The sequence below is a fragment of the Manis pentadactyla genome, chromosome 11 (assembly GCF_030020395.1).
Source record: "Manis pentadactyla isolate mManPen7 chromosome 11, mManPen7.hap1, whole genome shotgun sequence".
Taxonomy (NCBI): Eukaryota; Metazoa; Chordata; class Mammalia; order Pholidota; family Manidae; genus Manis; species Manis pentadactyla.
In genome coordinates this window covers 119,708,570-119,735,378 of record NC_080029.1, presented here as the reverse complement: position 1 = coordinate 119,735,378, position 26,809 = coordinate 119,708,570, and the positions used below count along the sequence as shown (strand labels likewise).

Below are 26,809 nucleotides of genomic sequence, written 5' to 3'. Positions count from 1 at the left end.
TAAATAGGAATTACTGTGCCCCCTTTACAGATGAGAAAACAGACTCAGAAAAGTGTAAGTCTTGGCTTAAGGCTAAACAGTAAGTGCTGAAACCAAGCTTTGAAACCAGATTATCTAAATAGAAGGGCAGAGTGCTTTCCAGCTGACCGCAACTACCAGGGGAGCAACTGAGCTCAATTTAAGAATGAAAAGACCCGGAGGTGCTTGATTCCCATTGTAAAGCAAGGATTATTGGAGTCATTGGGTCTCACGGGGACAGGCAGCAAGGATTGCCTTCCCTGCTCATTCCTCCCAACCACACGGGGCGCCAAACGCCAACAGTCTCTTTCAGAGGGCCCTCGGCGCACCCCAGAATCCCTCTTGTTTCCCGACGGGCCCACCAGACCCGCGCTCTGCACCCCGCCCAACCGGCGACCACCACGCAGGCGTCCCAAAGCCAGCCTGGGGGGACAGGGGGGGCGGTGGCGCGCCCAGAGGCAGGCCGCGCGGCAGTTGGTCGGGAGCGGGCCACGTGGCCAAGGCGACGCCGCGCGAGCGTGCGCAGAGTGGCTCAGCGCCCCCGTGACGGAACGACGAGGCGTGGGGGAGCGCGACCTCGCCCGCCCGGCCTGGCCTCCGCCCCTTGGCCTGCCGCTCCGCCCCCGCGGGGCGTCCCGGGCCGCTCGTTCCCTCAGCGGCGGCCGCGCGCGGCCCGGGGTCGCCGTGAGTACTCGCGAGGCCGGGGGCGGTCGGGCAGCGGGCAGCGGGCAGCGGGCAGGGTGAGGGGCCCGCCCAGCCTCGGCCGCGGTGGGTGAAGTGAGGGGCTTGGACCGTGTCTGCGAGGGGCCCGCCTAGGCTTGACAGGCTTCGCTCACGGCCGGGCGGCCGGCGGCCCAGATCGGGCACAGAGCTTGTTCCCCGGGAGGCAGGTGTTGGGTGGCTTCGGGTCTCTGGAGGAAGCCGGAGGGGAGCTCTGCTCCCCCAAGGGACACCTCGGGGCCTGCCCGGGAAGCGCGGTGGCAGCCGGTGTTTTCCGGGCCAACCCCACCTCTCCTTCCAGCCGGTACCCGAGACAGAGTCAGCCCGCGAGCGTCACCCCTCGGCGCGCCCTGCCCCGCGCTCTCCGTTCAGCGGACGAGCCTTAGAAAGGAGCCCCCGTGAGAGCGGAGTGACCTCCTTTCCCAGGACCGCACAGCTGCGAGTCAAACTCAGCGTTTAAACGCCGAGATCAGAAGCTGCTTTAACTAGATGTAAAATTGTCCCACTGAGAAGCGCGAGGACCTAGGGAAGCCCTTTGTGATCCAAACTGGGGGCCTATTTGCGTTCGGTTCGTTCCCATCCCAGTGCGCATCCCTTGTCAGCTGAGCTGAAGAACACCCTCCTCGAGGCACTCTTCGCGGTTTATCTCCAGCCCGGCTTCTTTTGTAAGGTTCCCTCCTTTACTTCGTTTAGATAAATCAGACAGGTCGTTCTTGCTTAATTCATTAACAACTCCCTTCATTAAATAGAACCACATCACATGATCAGATGAGATTAAGACCTGTCAAATGTGCTTGAGTCCCAGTTCCACTGCGCTCCTGACCTTAGCAAGTCGCTTGACCTTGCTGCACCTGAGTATTCTAAGTGTAACCTGAAAGCCTTGAAATAGGCTGCTCTTTCCTCTTCATAATGCCTGTGATTCTGTGACTTCCATGACTGACCACTCCTCTTTTCCCACTCTTCACCTTTGAAACCCATTTTCCATCTCTCCAGAGGATGGACATTGAGAATAGAAGGTGGAAGTCCTTTTCACTGAAACAGCCTGGTCTGAAAAAGATGGTAGTTTCTGGATTGTCTGTTCCCTGGACAAGAAAAAGTCCCTCTGAACTACCTTTTTCTTCTTGTGATAACAGCAGAAACCAAGCAGCAACAGCCCTTGGAGAGAAGCTGAGTTTTTCTTGACTGCTACAGTGACGAAAGGCCTTGAGAAAGTCGGTACTTCCGCTCTATGCTGCCGTCATTCTACCGCTGGCCCAGGACAGCGCAGGCCGGACAGTAGTGCCTCCTGCTTTATTCCTCTGCGATCCTGCACATCAACACCTGACTGTTTACTTTCAAGTCTCACAACCTAACCCCCAGATCTTCAAAGTCTGGTTCTCAGCTGCACTTGAAGGTGAATGGAGTCTTGCTTTTTAAAGTCATTTTTGTAAGATTTTGTCTATGTGTAGACACATTTAGATTCTTTTATGTATCTCCATTATGGCTTGGGTATTCAGCAGATGGTTCATTCATTCACTTGTTCAGTAAATACGTGTTAAGGAACTGACAACATAGACACTGAAAATGGTCAAAACCTCTGCCACCATAAAATTTACATTTCTTGTGGAAGATAAATACAATAAGCAAATGGACACGTTTTGTATGTCAGGCTAAGATAAGTCCTGTGGGGGTAAAAAGGCAGGGAAGGGAGATAAGCTTGTTAGTGTGTGTTGGGACTTCGCTGTTTTATGTAGAATGATCAGTGTGACCTTCAAGCAGAGATCTGAAAGAATAAAGGAGCAAATCATGTGGATATCTGGGTGAAAAGCACTCCAGGAAGGGGGAACAGCAAGGACAAAGGCCTGTAGTAGGACTATACTTGATATGTTTGTAGAACAACAAGGAAGCTGTTGTGGAGTCTCAGGTAATCTTCCTGTTCACATTTAGAGTTGACTTCTAAGAAGGGCCCCTGTAAAGGAACAAAAATAGCTTCTGATTTTTTCTTAACTTCTTATTTAAAAATTTTCCAATTGTACACAGATATAAGAAACTCTCACATACCCATCACTCAGCTTCATCAATAATTAACATTTTGCCATATTATTTCATCCATTCCCCACCCTCCTTTTTTTGTGTGCTGGGAGAGTATTTTAAAGCAAATCTCGGATAACAAGCCATTTTGTCTCTAAGAACTGCAGTTGCAGTTTCCTTTTGCATATTGTTTTTGATTGTTCAGGCAGTGTAATGAGTTGTAGGACTGGGATGCTGTTTGCTTTGGCATTTTGCCTTATGTTCTCATCTTGGGTTGGTTGCCAGACTTAAGTTGGTATCTGAGGAACAGACCACAGGCCCATGGAACACACAAGGATTTAGAATGTTGTCAAATTTTATCATGCTTCAGAGTAACTTGGAGGGCTTGATAAACACAGATTACTGGACCCCATATCTAGAGTTTCTAATTCAGTAGTTCACAGTAGGGGTCAAGAAATTCCATTTCAAATAAATTTCTAGGTGATACTAATGCTGCAGATCCATAGATGCTACTCCAGAACCACTGATCTAGAAACCTAAGGTTCAGTGGAACCATTTTAGAGACCAAGAACACCTCTGTTGAAGGTTGAAGTAGGTGAGATTAAAATATATGCAGAGCCAGGAAGGCCTAGAATAGTGGTTCTTAATTTTGTGAAAAAGCTAAGGGTTAGAGAAAAAAAAAAGAAGCTAAGGGTTAGTGTTTTTCTGTGTTGGGCTCATCACTGCATTCTTATTTGGGGGAGTAAGATCCAAGATGAGTTCTGGGCGTTATTTTGGCTCAGATCATGTCTACCAGAGGATGTTCAGTGTTGTTTAGGACTCTTTAAGTTAGTTATGATTGTCATGTAAAGGCTTCTAGTGGTACTGATGTTTAATAAGAGATGGTGACTTAATTAGGAAAAATAACAGGGGTAAAGACTCCCAGAAGAATCTGATTCTTATGGGGGTTGATGATATGAAAAATGTTCAAAATGACCTAACTAGATAGTAGCATAAGCGTCTTGCCACCATCACTTTTGGCTTCAGGGGCTATATTATGAAGTACAGCAGGAACTTTTTCTACTCCCCACTCTCTAGCTTAAACAGAACAGTAGTATCTTCTGTGTTTGTATAGTGCTTTCATGGTTCGTTATCATTAAAGAACTGTGTACAAGTGTGTGTACGTGCATGCAAGTATGTCTGTTTATGTGCAAGTGTCTGTACATATGCATAATAAAAATGTATCCATAAACATTTGTGCCTGTGTTTGTGCCACCCAGTTGTTCAGTGGTGATAAAACCAATTGTTCTACTTTGTGCAGGACAGTGACTTGTTACCACCACCACAGCAGAGCCTGCCGTCTCCAGCAGATCTCCAGTCAGCCCCTGACATCACCCCCTTCCTTGTCTCCCTTTGTGGACTCCTAAATGCCCATCTCATTGGCCTGGGTTCAGTTGGTGGTATGGAGGGGTGCTGCCTAGCACTGACCTGGGAGTGTGTGTGATCCACTGACCCAATGGTGAGAACTGATTGCCTTCCTCTCCAACTGATCATCAGGGGCAAATCCTAGTATTTTTCCTCCCACCCTTTTGGAAGGTAGAATAGCTATTTGAAGTTGGAGGAGAAGTGGCATGGAAACAGTATTACTTGGCCTGTATAGAGGTGGGTTTTCTTGGGAAGGAAGGGGAGAGTTAAAATGCTTGAAGAGATAGAAAGGGAATAATGAGACAGGACAGCATAGGTACACTTGGAAGCTGCCTTGGGTAATGATCCTAGAAGAGGCCAGCTTGTGCTAGAACCTAGATACGCCTAGGAATCAACCTTGACATTGAAGTCTTCTGCATCCCAACCCCACTGTATATCAGAGCCTCAGTCCTCAGACCAACACTCAAGGACGAAATTCCATACTGTTTTCCTCCATCCCTCCAAGTCAGGGCTAGGCTGTGGATATGACCAAATTCAGGAAGAGACAGACACTCCCAAATGGTGAGGTGAAGGGAATAGGGTCTCAGTTGTTTTGTCCCAGAGGACCTTCTTCATTTTCTGTGGGAATGTGTTTCCCATCCTATCACCCAACTCTGTTCCATGGCATAACAGGGACCCAACAAAGGGTTGTATTCTTATTTCTTATCACTAGGACATCAAAGGCCAGTTCTGGAATGATGATGATTCGGAGGGAGATAATGAATCAGAGGAATTTCTCTATGGAGTTCAGGTGAGATTACATCCCCCCAAGACCCATTTTGGATGGTCTAAATGTGGGTTTCTGGATACATCAGGAGAGAAAGATTATTCTGGAGCAGAGATAAGAGGATACAATGTTGGTTTGGGCTGAGCATTGTCTTGTCAGAGTTTGTCTTAATATCCTTGCTTTTGCCTGGGACTGATACTTTTCCCAGAATAAACTACATCCTCTGTATGTGGAGGCTACCCATATTTTCTTAGTTGAAAATATGTATTTTCTGACTTTTCCCTTACTAGCCATTGGGGGTGGGCTGGGGTCATTGCACTCATTAGCTGCCAGTGATTGCTTATGCCACCCCTACCCGGGGCACGATCCTGCACAGGAATGTTGCACTTTTCAGACAGAACCAGTCTTGAGTTAAATTAAAAAATCTTCAGCTTATTCTGTGTTCTCAGAAGGGATACCTAAATATACTAGTCAAGGTCTGAGAGGAAACGCTGGAGACCTAAGAATGCGAACTTAAGCAAAGCCCGCCACTGTACACTGAAACTTCTTAGAGACGATGATGGAGGGGGGCTTGTCTGTCAGTGAAGTCCCCGGCTAGTGCTGCCGCCAGTTCCTTCATATGAGCAGCTTTTTGTTTATATGTTCTGCTGCTGTTTGATTTTCCTGTTCCTAGTGTTCTTAATGTTCTTTTTATGTTTCATCTCTCTTTCCTCCCTTGTTCTTCCCCCTTTGTCCGCCACGTTTGCTGCTGACTCAGGGGAGCTGTGCAGCGGACCTGTACCGACACCCCCAGCTTGACGCAGACATTGAGGCTGTGAAGGAGATCTACAGTGAGAACTCTGCATCCATCAGGTGGGACTCCGCTCCCGGGATGGCACGGGAGCAAGCCACTTCTTTCTGAGTTGTTAAAAGGCTAGAAGATTTTTCTTTTTATGGTATGGTAGGGGATTTGTGGACATTGGTAAATTATGAGCTTAATGATAGTGAGAGTTGCCCAAAATCCTTAAGCTTGGCTGACAGGAGTCTCTAAGGAAGTGTGGCCACTTTGCTAGAAGTTCCCTCTTGTCCTAGACCCCTCTAAGGTTGATGGTTTCACCTTTGAGGTTAGAAAGGCTTCTGGCCTAGAGAAGGCCCTGATACTATATAAGTGGCTTGAGGCTGCAGCTAAGATTCTAGATACAGACCTGCCTTCCACCCTTCCCTCTTCCCTGGCCTTAGGCCCAGCTCTCCCTCCAGCTCAGTCTTTGTTACCGTCTTTCTCCCTTAATCAGTCTCACCTGTGGTCTCTTGTATCTCTATAGAGAATATGGAACTATCGATGACGTGGACATTGACCTCCACATCAACATCAGCTTCCTCGATGTAAGTGGTGCTAATACCTGTCAACAACATGTGTAGCTGTACTTGTGGATTTTGTCATGGAGGCTAGGAGTTTTGTTCCTGGGTGCTATATTTGGAGCACATATTGTGCATCCCTATCTTTCCTAGGCCATTAGTAGACAGTGGTGTGTACTGTCATGTGTATGTGTGTGTCATAGGGAAAACTTAAAGTCCGTTCCTCTCTGTTGCTAAAGTAGTGGAAACTATTTCCCTTTCTCTTGTAGGAGGAAGTTTCTACGGCCTGGAAGGTCCTCCGTACAGAACCTATTGTGTTGAGGCTGCGATTTTCCCTCTCCCAATACCTTGATGGACCAGGTAAAGGCCATAAGAGTGGTCTAGTCCAAAGTCCTAAGTTACCTGAGAGGAAAAACTAGGAACATGGCCCTTAGGTGTAATCTTTAGATCATTGGTAAGGGCAGTTCTGTCTCCTGTCATTGGTGTCTTCATCCCCTGTCACCTGTTACCCATCCCCTAAAGGCCTTGTTGGTTAATGAAATTGTATTCTCTGGTTCTCAGGTAGTATTTACCCCTTTCCTTCCCCTCACCTTCCCACAGAACGTTATTTGAAATCGGTCAGATAGCTCCTGGAATCTATTCTCTGTCTCAGTCAGATGATTTCCTTCTCCACCATTATTGTTTGGAATACCCTTAGAATCAAAGGAAACTAGTCCACTGCACTAGGGCCGTTAGACACCCAGGAGGATAGAGACTTGAACATTCTAGGAGCTTTCTCTTCTCTTTGCAGAACCATCAATTGAGGTTTTCCAGCCATCGAATAAGGAGGGGTTTGGGCTGGGTCTTCAGTTGAAAAAGTAAGAATTTTTGTCTTTCTGGTTATGAACATATGAGGGAAAGTAGAGAGAACTGTGGATGAATAGGCAGACCCTTGAATGGAATATTTCTTTTCAAAATGTCTTTCTGAGATATTCCCAAGAAAGATTAAAATAAATTTGTGGGGCAGATTTATGGTTAGGTTAGGGGACTTGTGGTTCTGGGGTATTTGGCCTCGAGATTTCCTGGAGGTAAGAGGAGAGGCTCATCAGTACTTGGCATTTAAGGAAAAGTACAAGCCTGGAATTAGAGTCATGCTGTTCACATTACCTCTTGTGGTTTCCTGGGAGTTGGGCTCTAGGAGCTCAGATGGTTTGTTCTAAGTTTATTGAATGTGTTGAGCAACTGCTAAGCTTTGGTATACAAACAGAAACGAATTACAAATCCTACTCTCAGTGAAGTCCAGAATAGAGTCCAGTGGATACATGTTCTAATACTGAGAAATAACACAGAAGAAGGTGTGACTCAGTCTGATAGCAGGTGGAGGGCTATGAATGAATGAATGAAAGGGAGATGATTCATGGTTTTCAAGGATGGATAAGAGATGCCGATATAGACCAACTCTGAGAGTAAATACGTTTGCAAGGGCACAGTCAGATGAACCAGCACATGTGTAGGAAGCTTTAAGTTGTTAAATATTTCCAGTAAAATGCAAGGAGAGAGTGGTAGGAACTGAAACCAGAGAAGGAGGAAGGGGTCCAAATCAGAGACTATCCTGGGTTTTTATCTTGTAGGCAGTGGGACCATTGAAAGGATTTAGGCAAAGAAAGGACATTGTCACATTTAGCTTTAGAAAAAACATTCTGGTAGTATTGTGCAAAATAGATAGGAGAGGGTGAGACAAGAGACCAGAATTCGTTTAGTAGGAAGCTTTTGTAGAAGCCTAGACATGAGATGATGAGGGACTGAACCAAAGTATGACTGTTGGTGAGAATAGAGATGAGAGATTAGAGAAATTTGTGAGGTATAAGACTTGAAGACTGGTTTGGATATGTTGTATTTAGTCATAAAAGCCAAGGAATAGTGGAAAATTACTCCTAGGTTTCCAGCCTAAATGTCTGGGTAAATTGTAGAACCAATTTAAATAGGGATTTAAGAAGAGGAGCAGGTTTGTGGGATGAGGATAGATTAATAGTTCCATTGGAAACATGTTGGTCAAAAGTAATCTCAAGATATCCAAGTAGAGATACTAAATACATTGTTAGGTATGTAGATTTGTTACTTACAGGAGAGATTAGGTATGTACGGGTGTATGAATGGAAATTAAAACCAGATCAGGTATATACTTATATCAGTGTATGGGTGGAAATTAAAACCAGTGTGGAATATGAAATTGCTAAGGGACAGCATTATAGAATGAAAAGAAGACAGGATCAAGGGCAAGACACCTTTAACACTCAGACAAAATACTTAGGAAATGAGCAGTCAGACGAAGAAACCCTGAAAGTAGGTCATAGATGTTTTAGAAGAATGGGAAGAGAAGGTGTCATAGAAGGCAAGGAGAGTTTCTACAAGGAGGGCAGGTGGCAGAGAGGATGAGAGGAGAACTTAGGAATTTCTGTTGGATTTGGCATCAGGGTGAAAGCAGTTATAGCAGAGTGGTGAAGGCAGAAACCAAAAGTACAGTAAGTTGTGAAATGAGTGGTTGGCAATGGATTAAAAACACTTAAATATGGATTGAGAAATTTGGCTGAGGATGGGAGGGTAAGACGGAGAGGTAGCTGGACTGAGGTGCAGAAACTTGAGGTTTTTTTTTTAGACCTTGGGAAAGAGCTGACAGGAGAGGGAGATGAATGAGGGATCAAGATCCCCAAAATGGTAAGAAGGGGCTGAGATCTAGAGCACAAATAGAGGAATTAATCCTTATTAGGAGAGTCACCTTGTCTCCAGAGAAAGGAAGAATTAAGGTAAGGGTGGAAATGAAAACAGATTCTGCAGTAGGATTGGAAAATTAAGGGAGCTGATATCTGATGGTCTCAGTTTTCTCTATTAGGAAGGAAGAGAGGTGAAGTTAGGAGCTTAAAGAAGATGATAAGGATTTAGAATAATAGCTTATGCTAGAGAGAACTGATGAAGGACAAAGAAAGGATTGACTCAGTCTGATAGCAGGTGGAGGGCTATGAATGAATGAATGAAAGGGAGATGATTCATCTCAAGTTGGAAATCATTAATTTGGGGATGTAGTATTTTGCCTAACAGTGTCAGTACCCCTCATGTCCCTAGTCCTTTTCTTTACTATTCACAAGGCAGAAGATGGTACTCACCTCCATCCCACTACTTCTGTTCCACTCTCAGTATAGTTATTCCTGGCAAGAAATTCCAACGTTCACAGCCTTTAAAGACTCACCTTTGGGATCACCCTCTAAAAGAAAAGTATCTCAGAATTGTTCTGATACGTTAGGTAATGATAGTAGATATTTATCCCCTAGGGTAAAGAGATACTTTAGGACAGTACATTTCCATGTGCTAAAGTCATTTCAGGGGGATCTTTCGACATACTTTCCACTACCACATTAGCTTTGCAGTCCCTGGGTCTGAGTTTAGAGTAGTTACTTGTCAGTCTTATTTCTTGATCGACTCCCTTATTTGAGCTTTCCTAAGCCTGTTTGTTCTCTTTGATTCCTTAGGATCCTGGGTATGTTCACATCTCAACAATGGAAACATCTCAGCAACGATTTCTTGAAGACCCAGCAGGAGAAGAGACACAGTTGGTTCAAGGCAGGTGGTACCATCAAGAAGTTCCGAGCTGGCCTCAGCATCTTCTCACCCATCCCCAAGTAAGTGCTCTCCTATGAGCCGATCGTCTCTTAATTACCTTTGTCTTATCTTTTTTTATTCCCTCCCTCCACCCTGTTTCAACCTTTGTCTTGTCTTAAACCCTTACCCCACCTTCTTGATTACCTAAACTTATCTATTCTGTCCTCTCCTTAGGTCCTCTGAATTCTGGACCTTTAACTACTAACATCATTACATGGTCCTGTCCCCTATGTGTGCTTTACTTCTACTCCTGACCCCAATATGCATACTTCATCCTTTATATAAAACACAATACCTAGGTTATGGTATACATGTGGAGAAGTGTATGCTAATCTCTCCATCTTTCCTTGGTTTGACCCTCATCCTTATTCTGTATCTTAGGAAGGCATCCTTATTTCTTATCTGAACAGGCGTCAACTGCTTGCTTGTAAACAAGGGTACATTGATTTATTACCTAGGTTCTGGAAATAAATATAGCTCTATTTTTTGACCCCAGGCTTATATCCCTTCCCTCTTCTCACATTGTGATCTTCCCAGAGGCAAATACAAACCTAGATTTGTAGCTTTCCAGGCACTATTGTTTACAGGCAGTCAGACATTAGGCCCTCTGGGATGAAACTACTGCTTGCCTAATTCTGTGTTTAGCACTTAATCATATGTATATAAACATACACAGATACTGAGTATATGAGACAGACATCCTTTCCAAGGGATCATTCTGTACCTGGCCCAGATGTTGCAGAGAATGACCTAAGCTTTGCCTTTGCCTACCCTTCATGTTTTTATCTGAAGAACACACAAATAATGTCATAAAATTCAATTTAGGGGCGTGATCTATTTGTTTTAACAGTATTTAAGATCCAATGGAACTTCGCTCAGATATAAGTTCCTCTTTGGTGTAAGTCATTTCACCCATCCTTGTCTAGGTCCCGTTTGTCTCCATTCTTCTTCTAGGGCTCATACTAAATCCCTAGTTTCACTACTTCTCTTTGTTCTTTCTCCAGGTCTCCCAGTTTCCCTATTATACAGGACTCCATGCTGAAAGGCAAATTGGGTGTACCAGAGCTTCGGGTTGGGCGCCTCATGAACCGTTCCATCTCCTGCACCATGAAGAACCCCAAGGTGGAGGTGTTTGGCTACCCTCCCAGCCCCCAGGCAGGTCTCCTGTGCCCCCAGCACGTGGGCCTCCCTCCCCCAGCACGGACCTCTCCTTTGGTACATGGGCTGGTGAGGGTTTGACTTGGGTGTCAGGAGGGTGTGGAAACGTGAGAGTATAGCTTTCAAAATGGGGTGGGAGTATGGTTTTCCAGGCATATAAGTCAAACCTGGGCATATACCATGAGCGGGTGGAATGGAACACATTTTTTAATGGATGAAAACTCATACCTAAACTGTAAGCTTCTCTGGTAGTAGGCCATGAAGCAGAGAGGGTGGGCTTGGGCATCCCAGAGAGATGCTTCGTATGGCTTTAGTAGGCAGTGGTTCGGACTTAGTAATCAGCTGCTGTACTCACCTATTCTGCCTACCTTGAAGAAGGCTGACGATAAGTGAGCCCTTTTCAAGAACTGTTAGTAAAAATGTCCAAAGGTCTTCTCCCCAGCCTTTATTTTTAGTCTGATTGGGGCTAAGCTTTAGATTGTTTAGGAGATGCCTAGGTGATGGAGGTGAGTGAGCTCTGTCTGGGCACAAGCTTCCTAGGAGGCTCATAGGGCCTTTTTATTCTCATCAGGTCAGTGGTCACTGCAAGAACACCCCCACTCTGGAATATGGGTTCCTTGTCCAGGTAATGAAATCCAAAGCTTCGTCTAAAGCGACTCCTCTGTTGTTTGACCCAGTTGGTTTTGTAACATTTCCCAGCTGTTTAGTCAGTTAACAAATATTTCTGCTATACTAGAACTATACTAAGTGTTGTGTGGCTAGGAGAAAAGGAGACATAATTTCCATCCTTGAGAAGCTTATAGCATTATTGGGAAGATAACACGTACAGACCGTTAATGATCAAGTGCCAAATGATGCACTGCAAATTTTAAGTGCATAGGTGTCAAGATGAGAGAGATCACTAATTTACTTATGTTCCCCAGTATCCTTGCTCGAGTGGTCTTCAGTTTTCCTCACAGACCCCTTTCACTGCTTGGCCACTACTGGTCATTGCTTCTTTCTTAAATCTCTATTTCCTGGACATACTTCCACTTTTGCATCTCTGTTACATTTGTTCATGTCATCCCCCCCTGGCCTTCCTCTGCACATCTGCCTACTGCAGTCATCTTTTCCATAAAATCTCTGTTACTCCAACTGTATTAGCTAGAAGTGATGTCTCCTCTCACTGAACTCTTACAATGATGCTTTTTTTTTATATGGCATCTGTGTGTCATGTACCACGTGCTGCTTTGAATTGTCATTAATTTGTGTACATGCCACGTCTCCCCTGTTGGATATAAGGTCTAAGAAGACAATCTGTTATATTACTGGATGATCAAGGAGACCATTCAGTAGGCTGGGTACACAGGAGACATTCAGTAAATTTGAATGAATAAAAGCCCTTGCTTGTCCTTTTACCACCCCAAAGGTATATGAAATGAGAACAACTTGATTTATATATTAGGTGTACGTGCTTGAAAAAGCCATGCTAAGACAGAGTGTTTAAGAAAATACTTTAGAATATTGGTGTATGAGTTCTGGATTTATACTTCTTCCCAGCACAGAGTTGAATCTGTGGTTTTGTTCTAGCTAGTCAAAGTGGCTTCTCAGGTGCCCTGCCATCTGATCATGGACTGAATATTAACCTGTTCCAGAGGCATAGTCTGTAGTTACTACAGCTGATGTTGATAGTTTGATTAGTACCTGTTAGTGTTGATAAAATACTTTCATGGAAATCATACCATTACTCTCAATGTCTCTGAGGTGAATAATGTCCCACTTCATAAATGAAGAAACCAAGGCTTGGGCTCACTGACTTGTCAAAGTTGTATTTGGTATTAAGAAGTAGAGGGGCTATCTTAATCCAGGTCTTCTATCTTGGCTGGTCTTATTTTTACATAGTATGTAGTCTTAACTCTGGAGTCAGACCATCAGTTTAACTAAGTAAAGGGCCCAAGAATAGATTCTACTTTACGCACAGGGCTGGAAGGGAGGAGAACAGCTAGAAAAGAAGTTCAATTTATTTCCCATATTTGTGCCTTTACTTCCTAAAGACTGGATAGAATCTCTTCTCTCCCCAGATTATGAAATATGCAGAGCAGAGGATTCCAACGTTGAATGAGTACTGCGTGGTGTGTGATGAACAGCATGTCTTCCAGAATGGGTCCATGCTCAAGGTATGTGCTTCATTCTGTGACCTCTCCTTGGACCCTTAGCCAAGTCCCTTTCATTCCTCATCTCCTTTCTTCCATTCTTCCTTGGGCTTTGATAAAGGCAGAATGCCATTCACATTCCACAAGACTCTAGAAACAATTGTTGTTTCAAAAAACAAATTGGAACAGTCCTGTTTGGAAAGATGAGATATGTGAATATTTTTTAAGATATAAGTCTTATCCAACATTTAAAAACAGGGGTCAGATATTGACCCAGATGATTGGATGTGATGCAGCCCTCATGGACTCCAAGTCTAGGTGGGTAGATAGACATTTTCCTGTAAGTATGTAGAAGAGAGGAGTAGTGTTGTGGAAACTCAGAAGAGAGAACATCTACCTACCTATGAAGGTCGTGGAGTGCTTCATAGAGGTGACAGCATTAATTCTCAGACTTATCAATAAGGTATTTAAATTAAGATTTCCCTTATTTATAGTGTTCTTCTGACAGAGAGGGCCCCAAATTCCTACGTTGTCCTAGAGTAGTCTGAGGTCGAGACTGTTCCTCTCTCCCTACAACATTTTCTTAACTGCATACCCGCTCCCACCGTCTGTTTGATATGTCCCTTCAGCCAGCCGTCTGTACTCGTGAGCTGTGTGTTTTCTCCTTCTACACACTGGGAGTCATGTCTGGAGCTGCAGAGGAGGTGGCCACTGGAGCAGAGGTATGGGAGAGGGGAAAGCTGCTGGGGTCAAGAGAGGCCAGGGGATCAAACAGTCTCACTCCTTGGAATTTAACCTCCAGAAATGCTTTCATATACATAGGATGTTCATGATAGTATTGTTTGTAATAGGCAAAAAATATCAGAAAACAAAAACAAATCTCCTTCTGTAGGGGGTCCAGATAAAGAAGCAATGATATATCCTTATAGTAGAAATGCTATTACAGCTATTATTTATGGATGGAAAAATAACATACATAAAGAAGAAAATATGATAGTATGTATAATATACTTCTCCTTTTAATTGCCTATGTAATTAAATAACTATTTCCATAGGAAAAATATCTGGAAGGATATACATAAAACTTGGCAATAGTTACCTATGAGGAATGAAATTTGGGGGCATAGGGATGATTTTTATCTTTTCTTTAATCAATTTTTTAGTCTTTGTTACTTGAATGTGTATAATAAGCATGTATTTTCTAAAGAAAAAGCTGTAAACCTATGTGCATTTAAAAAAACAGTAGAGAGAAATGCTGAGAGACTCCAGAAGGTAGACCTATACTAGATATTGGGTGACTCCCAGCACTGGGAAATCCCTTAGCTTCTGCCTCCTTTCTTTCCTTTCCCCTAAGGTGGTGGACCTCCTGGTGGCCATGTGTAGGGCAGCTTTGGAGTCCCCTAGAAAGAGCATCATCTTTGAGCCTTATCCGTCTGTGGTGGACCCCACTGATCCCAAGACTCTGGCCTTTAACCCTAAGGTATAGTTGCTGGGGAGGAAAGTCAGGGCTGAGGAACAGAAATGAAAAAAGATAGTGGGAGAGTATGGGCCATCATTCTAGTGTACACAGCAGCCCGAAATGAGGGACAGAAGAAATGGAACACTTGTTTCTTGGGAACTCTTGAACCCAAAGCTTTAGCTATTTTAATGAATAAATAACTGAGTTTGTCAGAAGAAAGGGAGAAGAATTCATATTAGTTATGTCATGCTAGGGGAAAATAAAAGCTTTGGAGCTGGACAGACCAGGATTCCATCTGTGGTTCTGCTGTTTTCTAACTGAATGGTGTTAGGCAAGTCACTCAACCTTTTTTAACCTCAATTTCCTTATTTATAAAAGGGAGTAATATCTACATTGTGGATTGTTATAAAACTCAGAGGTGATAAGTGAAAAGTACTGTAGTAGGGCTCTCCAGAGATACAGAACCAACAGGATAGATTTATTACAAAGATTTGGTTCATGCAGTATGTAGGCCGAGAAGCCCCAGGATCTGCAGTTGGGGACCTAGAAGAGCAGCGGTGTAAATTTCAGTCCAAAAAGCTGGCAGTCTCGAGGTCCAAGAAGAGCCGATTGTTCAGATTTGGTCCAAAGGAAAAGACCAATGTCTTGGCTCCAAGCAGTCAAGCAGGAGGAATTCCCTCTTTCTTGGCCTTTTTATTCTACTCAGCCCTCCAACTGACTGAATGAAACCCACCTGAATTAGAGAAGACAATCTGCTTTACTCAGTCTACCTATTTAAAGGTTAATCTCATCTAGCAGTACCCTCACAGACTTAGTCAGAGTAATGTTTGACCACATGTTTGGTCACTTCGTGGCCCAGTCAAATGGACACATTAAACCATTGACAATCATCACAAGTACCTAGCACAGTGTCTCACTATTACCTTCATTGCTGTGTATTAGACACCATCCCAGGTTCTTTACATATATTTTTTAATCCTCAGAACATCTCTTTGAGAGTAGTGGAATTTTAATCTTCACTTACACACAGGAATACTAAGGTTCTAAGAGGTTAAGTAACTTACCCTATTACTCCCAGCTGGTAAGAGAACTAGCATGCAATTCCAGAACTGTCTGACATTAAATCTATGTTCTTTCCATGACATACTGCACTGTTTTCCTGGGGCCTAGACTTCTTTTGTATACCTGGCCCGTCTTCTCATCACTTTTATCTATCTGTTTTTTTCTCGTCCCATTGGTTTCTGGCAGAAGAAGAATTATGAGCGTCTTCAGAAAGCTCTGGATAGTGTGATGTCCATCCGGGAGATGACCCAGGTATTCTGCCCTCTGCCCAACTCAAGGGCCCTTTTCTGCTTGGGAATCATGAGAATGGAGTGAAGATTTAGAGCTGCTATGCAAATACCTTACTGTATTTTCTTTAGTCTTCCCTCCTTAACCTTCCAGTCCTTATTTTCTGTTTTGTTAGCTATTACTCCTCTTTCTCACTCCTAATGTCTTTCAACCTTTACCTTTGCTGCTAATTCCTTCACAAGTTGTTCATATTTAATGTTTTTCCCATAATTCATAGGGAATTAGAGAAATGAGGGAAGGACCTGTGCCCAGGGTTGGGAGGGTGTGGAGGGGAGCTCGGAGGTAAGGGACTAGGTGCAGGGGTCTACATCTTCTGTCCTTCTAGGGGTGGGGCGGCCGCATGGAGCAGTGACCATCTTTTGACTCAAGGCTGCCCCTCACCAGACTTCCCCACCCCTCGTCTGCAGTCTCTGCATGAATAGACATTCATTTGTACTCACATTTACAGGTGGGCCTCTTCTCAGCAAATCCTATATATCACAGTTCAGATTGACATATAAGATATACCTAGGAGGGATGATTTACTTGTCAGAAGGACTCTGCTTTATGTGAAGTTTTACCACAGGATTCCTTAGCCTAATCATTCTGGGACATTGATTTTATTTATCTTTTTATTTACATCAACTTTTTAGGGCTGTAGGAATTGCATAAAATGAGGGAGACCCACCTGCATGTTGTTTTGTAAGCATCTGCAGTCATTTTCATATTTAATTATGAGTCTTCCCCACCTGACTGGGCCCCTTAAGGGTGGGAACCCCGTCCCCTCCTGCTTCAGTGCTCGCCTTGTCCTGGGTCCTAATAGTCTGGAAAGCGGGAGGGCTCCCCCTCTCCTGGGAGGTAACTTTGTGGCCGTTGTCTTACAGGGCTCATATCTGGAAATCAAGAAGCAGATGGACAAGCTGGATCCCCTGGCCCACCCTCTCCTGCAGTGGTATGGGCAGAATGGTTTATCCTCGCCAGGGTCAGGGGTAGCGGTGTGGGGCACAGGGCGTGTGTTAGATGTGGGGCCTACGCTTTCTTAGAGGCAGCTTCAGCGTCCTTCCCCAGGGTACAGGTACTATGGCTGCCTTTTCTTGGGGTTTTATTGATACACATGGCCTTGACAAGAAATCAGATCCTACAAATTTTGACATGATGTCTCAAGTTCTCTGTAGGTGTTTTGTTTCCCAGGAGGTTTTTTAAAAACACCTTGCTTATAGGAATTAACATTGTTCATTTCAACTAAATTTTCTATGCATCCAGAGAGTCCTGTTTCCCCCTTTTCCCCCTTTCCCTGCCTCAGGACCTCTGTAGACAGTCCAGAGCCTTGAGGTACTATTATTATTCCCTTCTGGCAAGGATTCTGACCATTCTCTTCTGCCCTCCCTCCTTGATCTTGACTTCTGTTGTTTGCCTGACATAGCTTTCCTCTCTTCCTCATCAGCTTATGACATAAGTACTTCCTCAATGCAACATGCTTCCTTTCAGCATGAGGAAGGACCATAGACCACCCAGGATGGCATCACAAGGACATGGGTGAAACACAAAAAAACCCAAACTGTATCCACAACATGAGAGAATGCCCCTTGCTGAGCCCTCAGTGTCTTATGCCTTTATTCTCTCCTAGTCTTTTGAGTTCAGCCTACATATAGCCCAGTCTATCTTTGCATCCTCAGGAATTCTGTTCTAGTTTCTTCTGTTTCTTTTTCCAGCTCCAAAAAGTAACTTTCTCTTCATTCCTCCTCATCCCTAAGAGCCTTCAGGCTTCCCTTGGTCTCAGGCGGGATGGCTTCTGAGCCCCAGTTCTAAGTTGGTAAATCCCAAGTATAAGTTGTCACCACCCTAATACAGACCCCTCCTTTCTAATCATTATGTTTTTTGTAGATGAATTCTGGATGTGCTCCTCCTTTTCTGTCCCTAGATGAGGCAGCCCACCTCCCACCCCCCACCCCTCACCCCTCTCTTTCTTTTACCCATTGTTTAGCTAGTTGGTGTCTGGTCAGTAGCTTCCCATTTACATTTTTATGGATATCACCCACAGGAATATCCAGACAGTGACCTGGACATTTCATACAATTCAGACAGCCTGGAATCCTTGCTTATTCTCCCAGGGGCACAGCAAGGCTTCTGCTTTGTCTGGGATGGCCTAGCCACACACTTATTCTACTCTTTCCTTTTTCTCTCTCTTGTCCTAGGATCATCTCTAGCAACAGGTCACACATTGTCAAACTACCTCTCAGCAGGGTAAGTGACCATTCTCCCTCTAAAGTCTTTAAACTTCCGGTGAGGGATAGGGATGGGCTCCAAACCAGCTAACCACATTGGTTCCGGACTTGCCTGGTTGGCTCTGTCCATTCACAGTAATCTTTGGGCCCAAGCATAGTCCCCTTATTTGGAGTCAGCGCAAGCCTGATTTGCTCCTTACCCCCAACCTTTCCCTCCCTGATCTCCATTTTTTGCTGTTTTCCTGGCCCCACCCCCACCCTGGGCAGCAGCTGAAGTTCATGCACACCTCACACCAGTTCCTCCTGCTGAGCAGCCCTCCTGCCAAGGAAGCTCGGTTCCGGACCGCCAAGAAACTCTACGGCAGCACCTTTGCCTTCCAGTGAGGAGGGTGGGGACTGGGTGGGCAGGGGATGGGGGCCATTCTAGAAACTTAGAACAAGGTTCAGGGGCCATCCTGCCGGAGATTAGAGGAAGCCTGAAGGCTCTCAGGGATGGGGAGGGGTGGAGTGAAAGTTACTGTTTGGGGCTGGAAAAAGTAACAGAAGAAACTAGAACAAACTTTCTGAGGATTCAATAATGCAGGGGAATGGGAGGCAAGTTCACTTAGGTATATGGATTTGTGTTACTGATTGGTTGTCCGTCAACCAATCAGTCAACAAATATTTATTAAATGCTGTTGTGATAGGTGTTATAGAGGATAAAAAGGTACATATGATACAATACAGTCTTTACTCTCAAGCTACTTATGATGTAGTTGAGGAAGAATGGCATTTGCTTATAAAAAATATAGTTGAAGGACAAGATTGGAGAGGATAGATTTGAAAGCTACTTAGAAGGAAATGAACAATTTATGCCTAATTGTGGGAGGAGAGAGAAAGAATGATACTACAGGTTACTTAGAGGGAGTGGTGGTATTTTCTTAAAGCTGTATCAGTTTGGGATCATTAATTAATTTGTTGAGTTTGAGATGAATTTGTTTAAATGGAATAGCAGGAGAGTGGGCAGTGACAATACTGAACCAGCAGTTGGGGATTTAGGGTGGGACTAACTGAAGTGCAGAAGAGAGGATGGGACTGGAAACTAAGATACAGGGGCTAACCACACCACACACACATCATACATGCTTGTGACTATCCATGTTCATGTCCTTCACTAGGTGTATCTGTGTCCATCTTAGTGTCCTATGTGGGTGAGAATGGGTGGGAGTGGCAATCTGGGAAGTACTCCTGGGGACCTCATACCATGAGGAGACACATATTCCACCCTGCTTTACAGTGGGTCCCACATTGAGAACTGGCATTCGATACTGCGCAATGGGCTGGTCAATGCATCCTACACCAAACTGCAGGTGAGGCTGTGCTGCTTCTCCCTTTTCTCCACCCTACTCTGCCCTACTCAGTTTTGGGGAAGGCTGCTGTAGGGTAATGAGGTCTTTTGGCCTCAGAATCCTCAAATCTAGCCTGACATGGGGCTTCCCTTGGGAGGAAGAAGTTGGGCTATATGTACAGAGCCCTTACTTAATGTTGTATGTATGACCCCAGGCTGTGTTTTTGGTAGTTTGGGAATGGGATTATAGCTGTAGACAGGAATATGAATTGCTGACTGAAGCCACTATGCTGAATTAACCTCTTAGAGCTTTTTAGTGTATGTGACTATTCATCCAGATATTTGATACAGGAGCTTTATTTCTTTGTCCTGTGAGATTCCAAGGAATGGTTATTGTCCCTCCTCCTGGTTTCCTGTTCCATAGTTCTTTTATTTGGGAATCTGCATGTATCCCAGGGTTTGGGGACAGAAACATGGATTCTGAAGGACTGACTCAGTGGCTTTGCTGCTCCTTACTTTCCAAGGCGTCAGTATTTAATACGTCATAGGCAAAGGGGTTAACCTGCATCCGGTTTTCAGCCAATCAGCTTTTCAAGAATAGGTGTCTAGAGTTGCCTGAATGAATAAGAAGGTAAATGGAGGGACAGAGGGCTGGATCAGCCTTGTGGCTGCCTAATATATAGCCATGGGAGGGCCCAGGCTCATATTGCTCATCCTGGTGTTTCCCTGCAAGCTGCATGGAGCAGCCTATGGCAAAGGCATCTACCTGAGCCCCATCTCCAGTATTTCCTTTGGATACTCAGGTAAGAAATACTCTGTGGCCACCCTGACTCTTTACATCGCATCCATTTTGTGAATACATGATTTATGCTGTCCCCCCATTGTGGATACTTGGTCCGTGTCAGCTCATGGATACCTACGTAGTCTGTCTCTCTGCTTAATCTCATTAGACATTTAGGTCCTTTAGGAGGTTAAGTCCAGTTACCTCTCTTTTCTCTTAGATTGTCCTCACGGGGATAGTTTTATTCAGTTTAGGGGCTTGGCCCTGGTATTGGGTTAGGGAATAACTGGGAGATGAAACTAGGCTTTCTGTAGACCACATTTTTGGTGTTGACAATAGTTTGTCATTGTAGATAGTATGTGTGCACATGCACTTGTGAGTTTATGTGTGTGAAGGCTTGGTCCCTTCCATTGGCTTACATTTCAGGAGACATTATTCTTCCTGTCAACCAACTCATAAAATTTAAACTGTCTGTAATTACACAGTATTATATTAGTCACATTGAATGCACGAGAAAGCTTTTTAGTCACATTGAATGCACGAGAAAGCTTTTTCATCCAAAGAGAAGGCATGAATGAGGTCCAGATTCTTGTTAGGAGGTGAGTCTGGCTTTGTAATGCTGAGAAAACGAATCTGACCTAGGGCTCTCAGTGGTCCAGGTTCATGGCTTAGTTCCTATTCGGTCTGCTTTTGTTCTTGTTCTACATAATCTCTGTATAAAGGAGAGCCACCATAAAGTTGCATGTCTACCATACGAAGGGGATAGTGCTAGATTCTTTAGAGATTATTATTTAGGATTCTCCAAGTTATTGTACTGGTATAAAGATAAAATGTAGGTCCAGAATCACAGAACTAAAGAAGTCTTTAACAGCAGAATAAACCAAACAAAATAGAAGAAAAGAGGTAATTTAGGTAAGAACCAAAATCAAGGAAATAAAAACAGTTACAGTAGATAAGACTAAAAAGACTGAAAGATGATTCTTCCAAAAAACTTACCGAACAGTTACACCTAGTTAGATTAAGGACAAAAAGAGCACAACCACTTAATACTATGAATGGAAAAGAGAGTGTAACTATAGATACAGCAAAATTTAAAAAGCTAATGGGAGAATTCTCTGATGCCAGTTATTTGAAAACTTTTACAAAATGGTTGAATTCCTAGAAAAATATTAACTTAACAAAACTGTTTCAAGAAGAAATAGTCTGAATAGCCATAAAACTGTAAAAGACATTGAAATGGTAGTTTAAAATTTTCCATAGACAAAACAAAAGAAAAACCCACCAGACACAGATAGTTTTACAAGTGAGTCTTAAACCAAACTTTTAAGGAACACATTCCAACTTTACACAGTCATCCAGAGAGTAGAAAAAGATGGAATTACAAAAAATAAAAGATTGGTAAGTTTGAATTTATTAAAACTAAAAACTTCTTTTTATCAGAAGACATCTTAGGAAAGTGAAAAAAAACACAACTATAAACTGGGAGGAGACAGTTACAACACATATAACCACACAAGGTTAGTAATACAAGGGTGTTTAAATAATTCTTATAAATAAAAAGACAACCCATTAGAAAAATAAGCAAACGACATTAGCAGGCATTTCACTGAAGAAATGACCAAAACATAAGAAAAAATGCTCAACTGTATAAATCAAGGAAATAAAATCAAGACCAAAATGACACCATATAGCACCCTTGTGGACTGGTGAAAATTAGGAACTCTGATAATTCCTCTGATTTTGCTGGAGTTCATAGATCAGCAGGTTTTCTTTGTTTATGGGGATATAATTGTTACAACCACTTTGGAAAACAGTTGGGTGTTAAATTTCATGAAGTTGGAAGATTGTGTCTCTGTGACGCAGCATTTTCATTCCTGCATATGTGCAAAGGTATATACACAAATGTTCAAAGCAGTGCTGTTTACGACAGCAAATCTTGTAAACAGCCCAAACACTCATCATCAGGAGAATGAATAAATACATTTTAATATATTCTCACAATTGTTTATTATTCAGTAATGAAAATGAACACAGTGGCATTCAATAACATGGAAAAATTTTAGTAGTAATAAATTGAGTTAAAAAAGGTAAGCTCAGAAAACTACTGTATGATACCTCTTTTATATTTTTCAAAAGCAAACAAAATTAAGCATCATTTAGGTATGTGTGTGCGTGATAAAACTAAAGAAATTTCAGGATAGTGGTTACCTCCTGAAAAGAAGTTAGTTCAGATAGGGTAGGAGCACATAGTTAGATGTAAGTCACGGGCAATATTTTAATTCTTGGATTTAGTCCTTAGGTTGGGTCTATAGGTATTCATTGTCTTATTAAATAAATGATAGTGTGTGTCATGAACCAAATATGATTAATCCACATGGGGTTGTGCCCAATAACTATTGAATGTATGTTGTCTCCCCCATCATGGATACTTGGTCTGTGTCAGCTCATGAATACATACATATTCTTTGTGCCTGGGGTCCAAAGCCGGGGTAGGGGAATGGGGTAATCTTTCTAGCTTCTTTGTCTAGGTACTCCAATTTCTGTCTTTGTCCTGATAAAGCCTGAGCTTCTGTCTAATTAAGCTCTTATTATTTTGCAAGTAGTGAGATTCTCCTAACTCTCAGTGCTCACAAGTTTCTTGCTGTCCATTTTCTCCCTATTCTCTCCCTTTCTGCTCTCACTGACTTTTGTTTACCAATAAGTGCCTGAATACCTTTAGTTATCAGATGGAGCCAGAAATCTCCATTGACTTCTTATCTCATTGCATCACTTTACTGATTGCGTAAAAACATCATATGACACCATGCATCTCCCTCTGCAAAGGTTGATTGATTATAGATACAGAATACCTTATGATTTTATTATTGGAGTTATAGATCATCCCATCCATCTCTTCTTACTCTACAGTTAAGAAAGCGGGTACAGAGAGAAGTTAAATGACTTTCTTGGAGTCACATAGCTATGAGTATCAGAGCTAGGACTGGAATCCAGGTCTCTTAACTTCTAGGCCAGTGTTCTCATCATTGTATTGGACTGACAGGATAGGCTTTGCTTGAATGACTGAGTCTCAGGGGGCCCTATAGGTACGTGAGAGTCTCTGTAACAGTGAAATGTGTGCAAATGTCTAACTTAAACTGTAGTCACTCTAGCATTTGGCCAACTCTTGTCTTACTGTATGTTTCCTTCCACCCTATTCTGTTCTGGTTTTCCTGTTCTTCCTCGGGGTATCCTTAGCCAAGTGTCACTGGGTGCCCTCTGGGGAGAGGTGTAAATGGAGAGCATCCATTTTACTAGTGGAGACTCCAAACGTGGCCACAGGTTAAAATGAGCACCAGTGAGAAAGGAGATGGTAAACTCCATCTGTTTGTTTAGTCCTGTTTAGACTCCTGATATACTCTGGACCCAAAGCATCCAGGGATTTGTCTAATCACCATGTTTTCAGAGTCTGGTCTTGGGAAACTGACAGAAGATCACTATAGAAATCACATTGTTCTTTCTTGTCCTTTGGGATAGAACCTGAATAAGAATTTCACTCAGAATCTTGCCCTGAAGTACCCAGGCTGAGGTCATGCTGTTTGGATACAAAACTAAACTTGTTAAGGCTAATGGAGAAGGTGGAAACAGATGGGTGCTGAGTATCCTGTAGGAGGAAGAAGTTAGCAGTTCAAGTCCTGAAGCTTTCATTGCCCTGCGTTTTGTTCAGGCCACGTATCTGTCATGGGACTTTAGTGTGAGTACATGATGAATTGACAGCCTGAGCAATGAAGAATGTTAGTCCAGTGATTATCATCGGCACCACTACACCGTGGCTATCACAAAACCAAGAACTGAAGGAGAGTAGAGTTAACAGAAGGTTTCAGGATGGAGTGGTGAGCTAAAGGTCTGCTTTTGGCCTGCAGTGATAGCATCATACCCCGTTCTCATCCATCTCCTTCTCGGTCTCGTATATACACACACAGACCCTTTCCCCTAACTGTGATATGGCAGGGCCTATGGTAAAGCTGAATGCAATGAATTTCTAATCACAGGCCAAAAAGAGTTGGAAGCAGGGGCACTGTTTCATATTTAAATAAGAAAAATCTAGAATGTATAGAGGTTATAAACAGGGCTATTCAGTGGGACAGGGGGTGAGGGTGGTGGTGAGGATGGTGGAGGATTTGTGGATTTAGATAGGGTGGAAAATAGAGGGAATTAGTACCACTTCTCAAGTCTGGGAAGACTTTCTGAAGGAAGGAGGATTCTTTTAAGTTTGTTGCCATTGTGGTTAATTTTGGAAAATTTTTCATCACCTTAACTGCTGTGCTTTCTCTTCTCTTGAGTGACTCTGGTCATGGTGTTTTATATAACTTTGAGACTAGAGCCGATCTGACTTGATCTGCTTGCTTCCTTTCCACTCATTTTACTCAGCCTGGCATTCAGTCTGAGGTGTAGATGTCACCACTCTCCTGGGCTCCTTGTTCCTGGCTCATGTCATGTGTTACTCCCCATCTTCAGTGATTCCCTGATGTTCTCAGAACAAACTCCAGTCGCTTTAACATGGTCTGCAAGGCCTGCTTGATCTGATCTCTGCTCACCTCTTCACAACTTCTCTTGCTGCTCCTCTGCCATTGACTGTGCTCCACAGAAACCAAGGCACATTGCTTTCTTCCCTCCAGGCCTTTCATGCTTTATTGTCTCTGCACAGGACACTTCTCCCCTCTTCATTTAACTAGTTCTTCCTAACCCTAAATTTTCAGCCTAGTTGTTACCAGGAAGCCTTCTTCAAACCCCTAGACTAGGCTAGTTCCCCTCCTCTGCTCACTCAGTGCTCTGTATTCTCCCCATCACAACCCTTGCCATACTGTGTTGTAATTGCTTGTTCTTTCCCTGAATCTCCATCAGACTAAATTCTGTGATGGCAGATACCTTGTTTGTTTTATTCACCACTGTATCACCAAGTGTCTAGCTCAGTGCCTGGCACGCAGTAGGCACTTCAGGAAATAATTTGATCAAGGAATGGGTGAGTGAACTGGGTTTGTTGTTCTGTGACAGGAATGGGAAAAGGACAGCACAGGATGCCCTCCAAGGATGAGCTGGTCCAGAGATACAACAGGATGAATACCATCCCCCAGGTATTATGAGTTGGCTCTGTTCCGGTGAGGCAGAACCCTTGCCCTGGGCTAAGTTTAGGCTACAGAGATCGATGGGGAAACGATGGTTGTGGAAGTGGGTGGTTTAAAGATCATTTGAAAAAATTGGTTATGTTCTAACATGAACACACTTCCAGGCATTTGTGGCTTTAGTAATAAGTATAAAAGCAGGGACTGAGTTTAAATGCAGTGGTATGAAAATGTAAAGATGGAAGCTGTGGACTATGGAAAAGTAAAGTTTTGTTGGGGGGACTGGGATCCCTGATCCCTATCCCTCACCATCACCAGCTACCCAGCCTTGCTAGGGAAAGCTGTGTCAGCCCGTCTGGCTCTGCTTTCCTTCTCTTCCAGACCCGATCCATTCAGTCCAGGTTCCTGCAGAGTCGGAATCTAAACTGTATAGCACTTTGTGAAGGTAGGTAGCTCACCCAGTTCACATTTTTGGGTCCCCAACCTTTATTTCAGGTGTAGCTTTGGCACATGATCCAGCCAAGGGTGATGTTGAAGCATCATGTCTTCCCTCCCCTGCCTGGACCCTGTAACTTCAGCATTGTATCTATAACTTCTGGCCCCCTTCTTCCCAGTGATCACATCTAAGGACCTCCAGAAGCATGGGAACATCTGGGTGTGCCCTGTGTCCGACCATGTCTGCACACGGTTCTTCTTTGTGTAAGTCTAGGAGGGTACTTTGGGGATTACTCTGAGGAGTGAGGGTGGGAGTGTGATGGTGTGTGACTATGGGGCAAGTCTATTCCTGTTACCTGAGATTTGCCCCTGGCTATTTAAGGGGATGTGGCATTTTCCCCTTGGAGGATGGGAGTGGGTATAGATCAGAGTTTGCTTAGAGGAAACCAGATAACCTCAACCTCTTTCGTCCTAAAGAGTAGCCAGAAAGGATTTTGACTTTTGGGATGTGATGGCCATACCTCTGAATACCGTTCCACTGATTGACATTATTCTGATACTGTTCTCCCACTTATGCTCACACTTGCCCTATCTTTGGCAGATATGAGGATGGTCAGGTGGGCGATGCCAACATTAATACTCAGGACCCCAAGATACAGAAGGAAATCATGCGTGTGATCGGAACTCAGGTTTACACAAACTGAGGGGGCCCCAGCCCTCGTACCACTCCCGTTCCCCCAGGATCCCATCTGCCCTCATCAAAGGGCTCAGGAGCAGCAGGCGAGGCTGCCCTGAGGAATCAAGGGGCCATTACCAAGGGCAGGAAAAGGATAGAAGAGGCGGCCTTCATGGTGGAGACTGACCCAGGAACCACTCCACGTTTGGATGGCCCAGACTGACTCCCTACTCCTGATTTTCCCAGTTGACTTCACCCTGTTTGTAAATAAAACAATAAACTGGAAGGTGCTGTGGACTGGA

At 43.8% G+C, this 26,809-nt stretch overlaps 1 protein-coding gene across 8 annotated transcripts; it reads left to right on the top strand.

Annotated features, from left to right (window-relative positions):
• The first annotated feature begins 455 nt into the window (after positions 1-455).
• PARP6 (poly(ADP-ribose) polymerase family member 6) lies at positions 456-26,809 on the top strand. Of its 8 annotated transcripts, XM_057488947.1 has the most exons (25): positions 464-702; positions 1,324-1,403; positions 1,872-2,131; positions 4,049-4,246; positions 4,865-4,942; positions 5,676-5,770; positions 6,220-6,280; positions 6,523-6,613; positions 7,044-7,110; positions 9,757-9,906; positions 10,891-11,101; positions 11,616-11,669; positions 13,105-13,200; positions 13,806-13,898; positions 14,531-14,656; positions 15,884-15,949; positions 16,849-16,916; positions 18,160-18,208; positions 18,457-18,569; positions 19,466-19,538; positions 20,250-20,319; positions 25,329-25,408; positions 25,778-25,841; positions 26,011-26,095; positions 26,433-26,809. In XM_057488947.1, the coding sequence occupies exons 4-25, from the start codon at positions 4,244-4,246 to the stop codon at positions 26,533-26,535; spliced, it is 1,896 nt and encodes a 631-aa protein (XP_057344930.1). In that variant the 5' UTR covers positions 464-702; positions 1,324-1,403; positions 1,872-2,131; positions 4,049-4,243; the 3' UTR covers positions 26,536-26,809. The 8 variants fall into 8 exon arrangements, 6 of the variants coding, with proteins under 6 accessions (XP_057344930.1, XP_036763718.2, XP_036763716.2 ...); XM_036907823.2 differs by lacking the exon at positions 1,324-1,403 and having other exon boundaries at positions 1,875-2,131; XM_036907821.2 differs by lacking the exon at positions 1,324-1,403.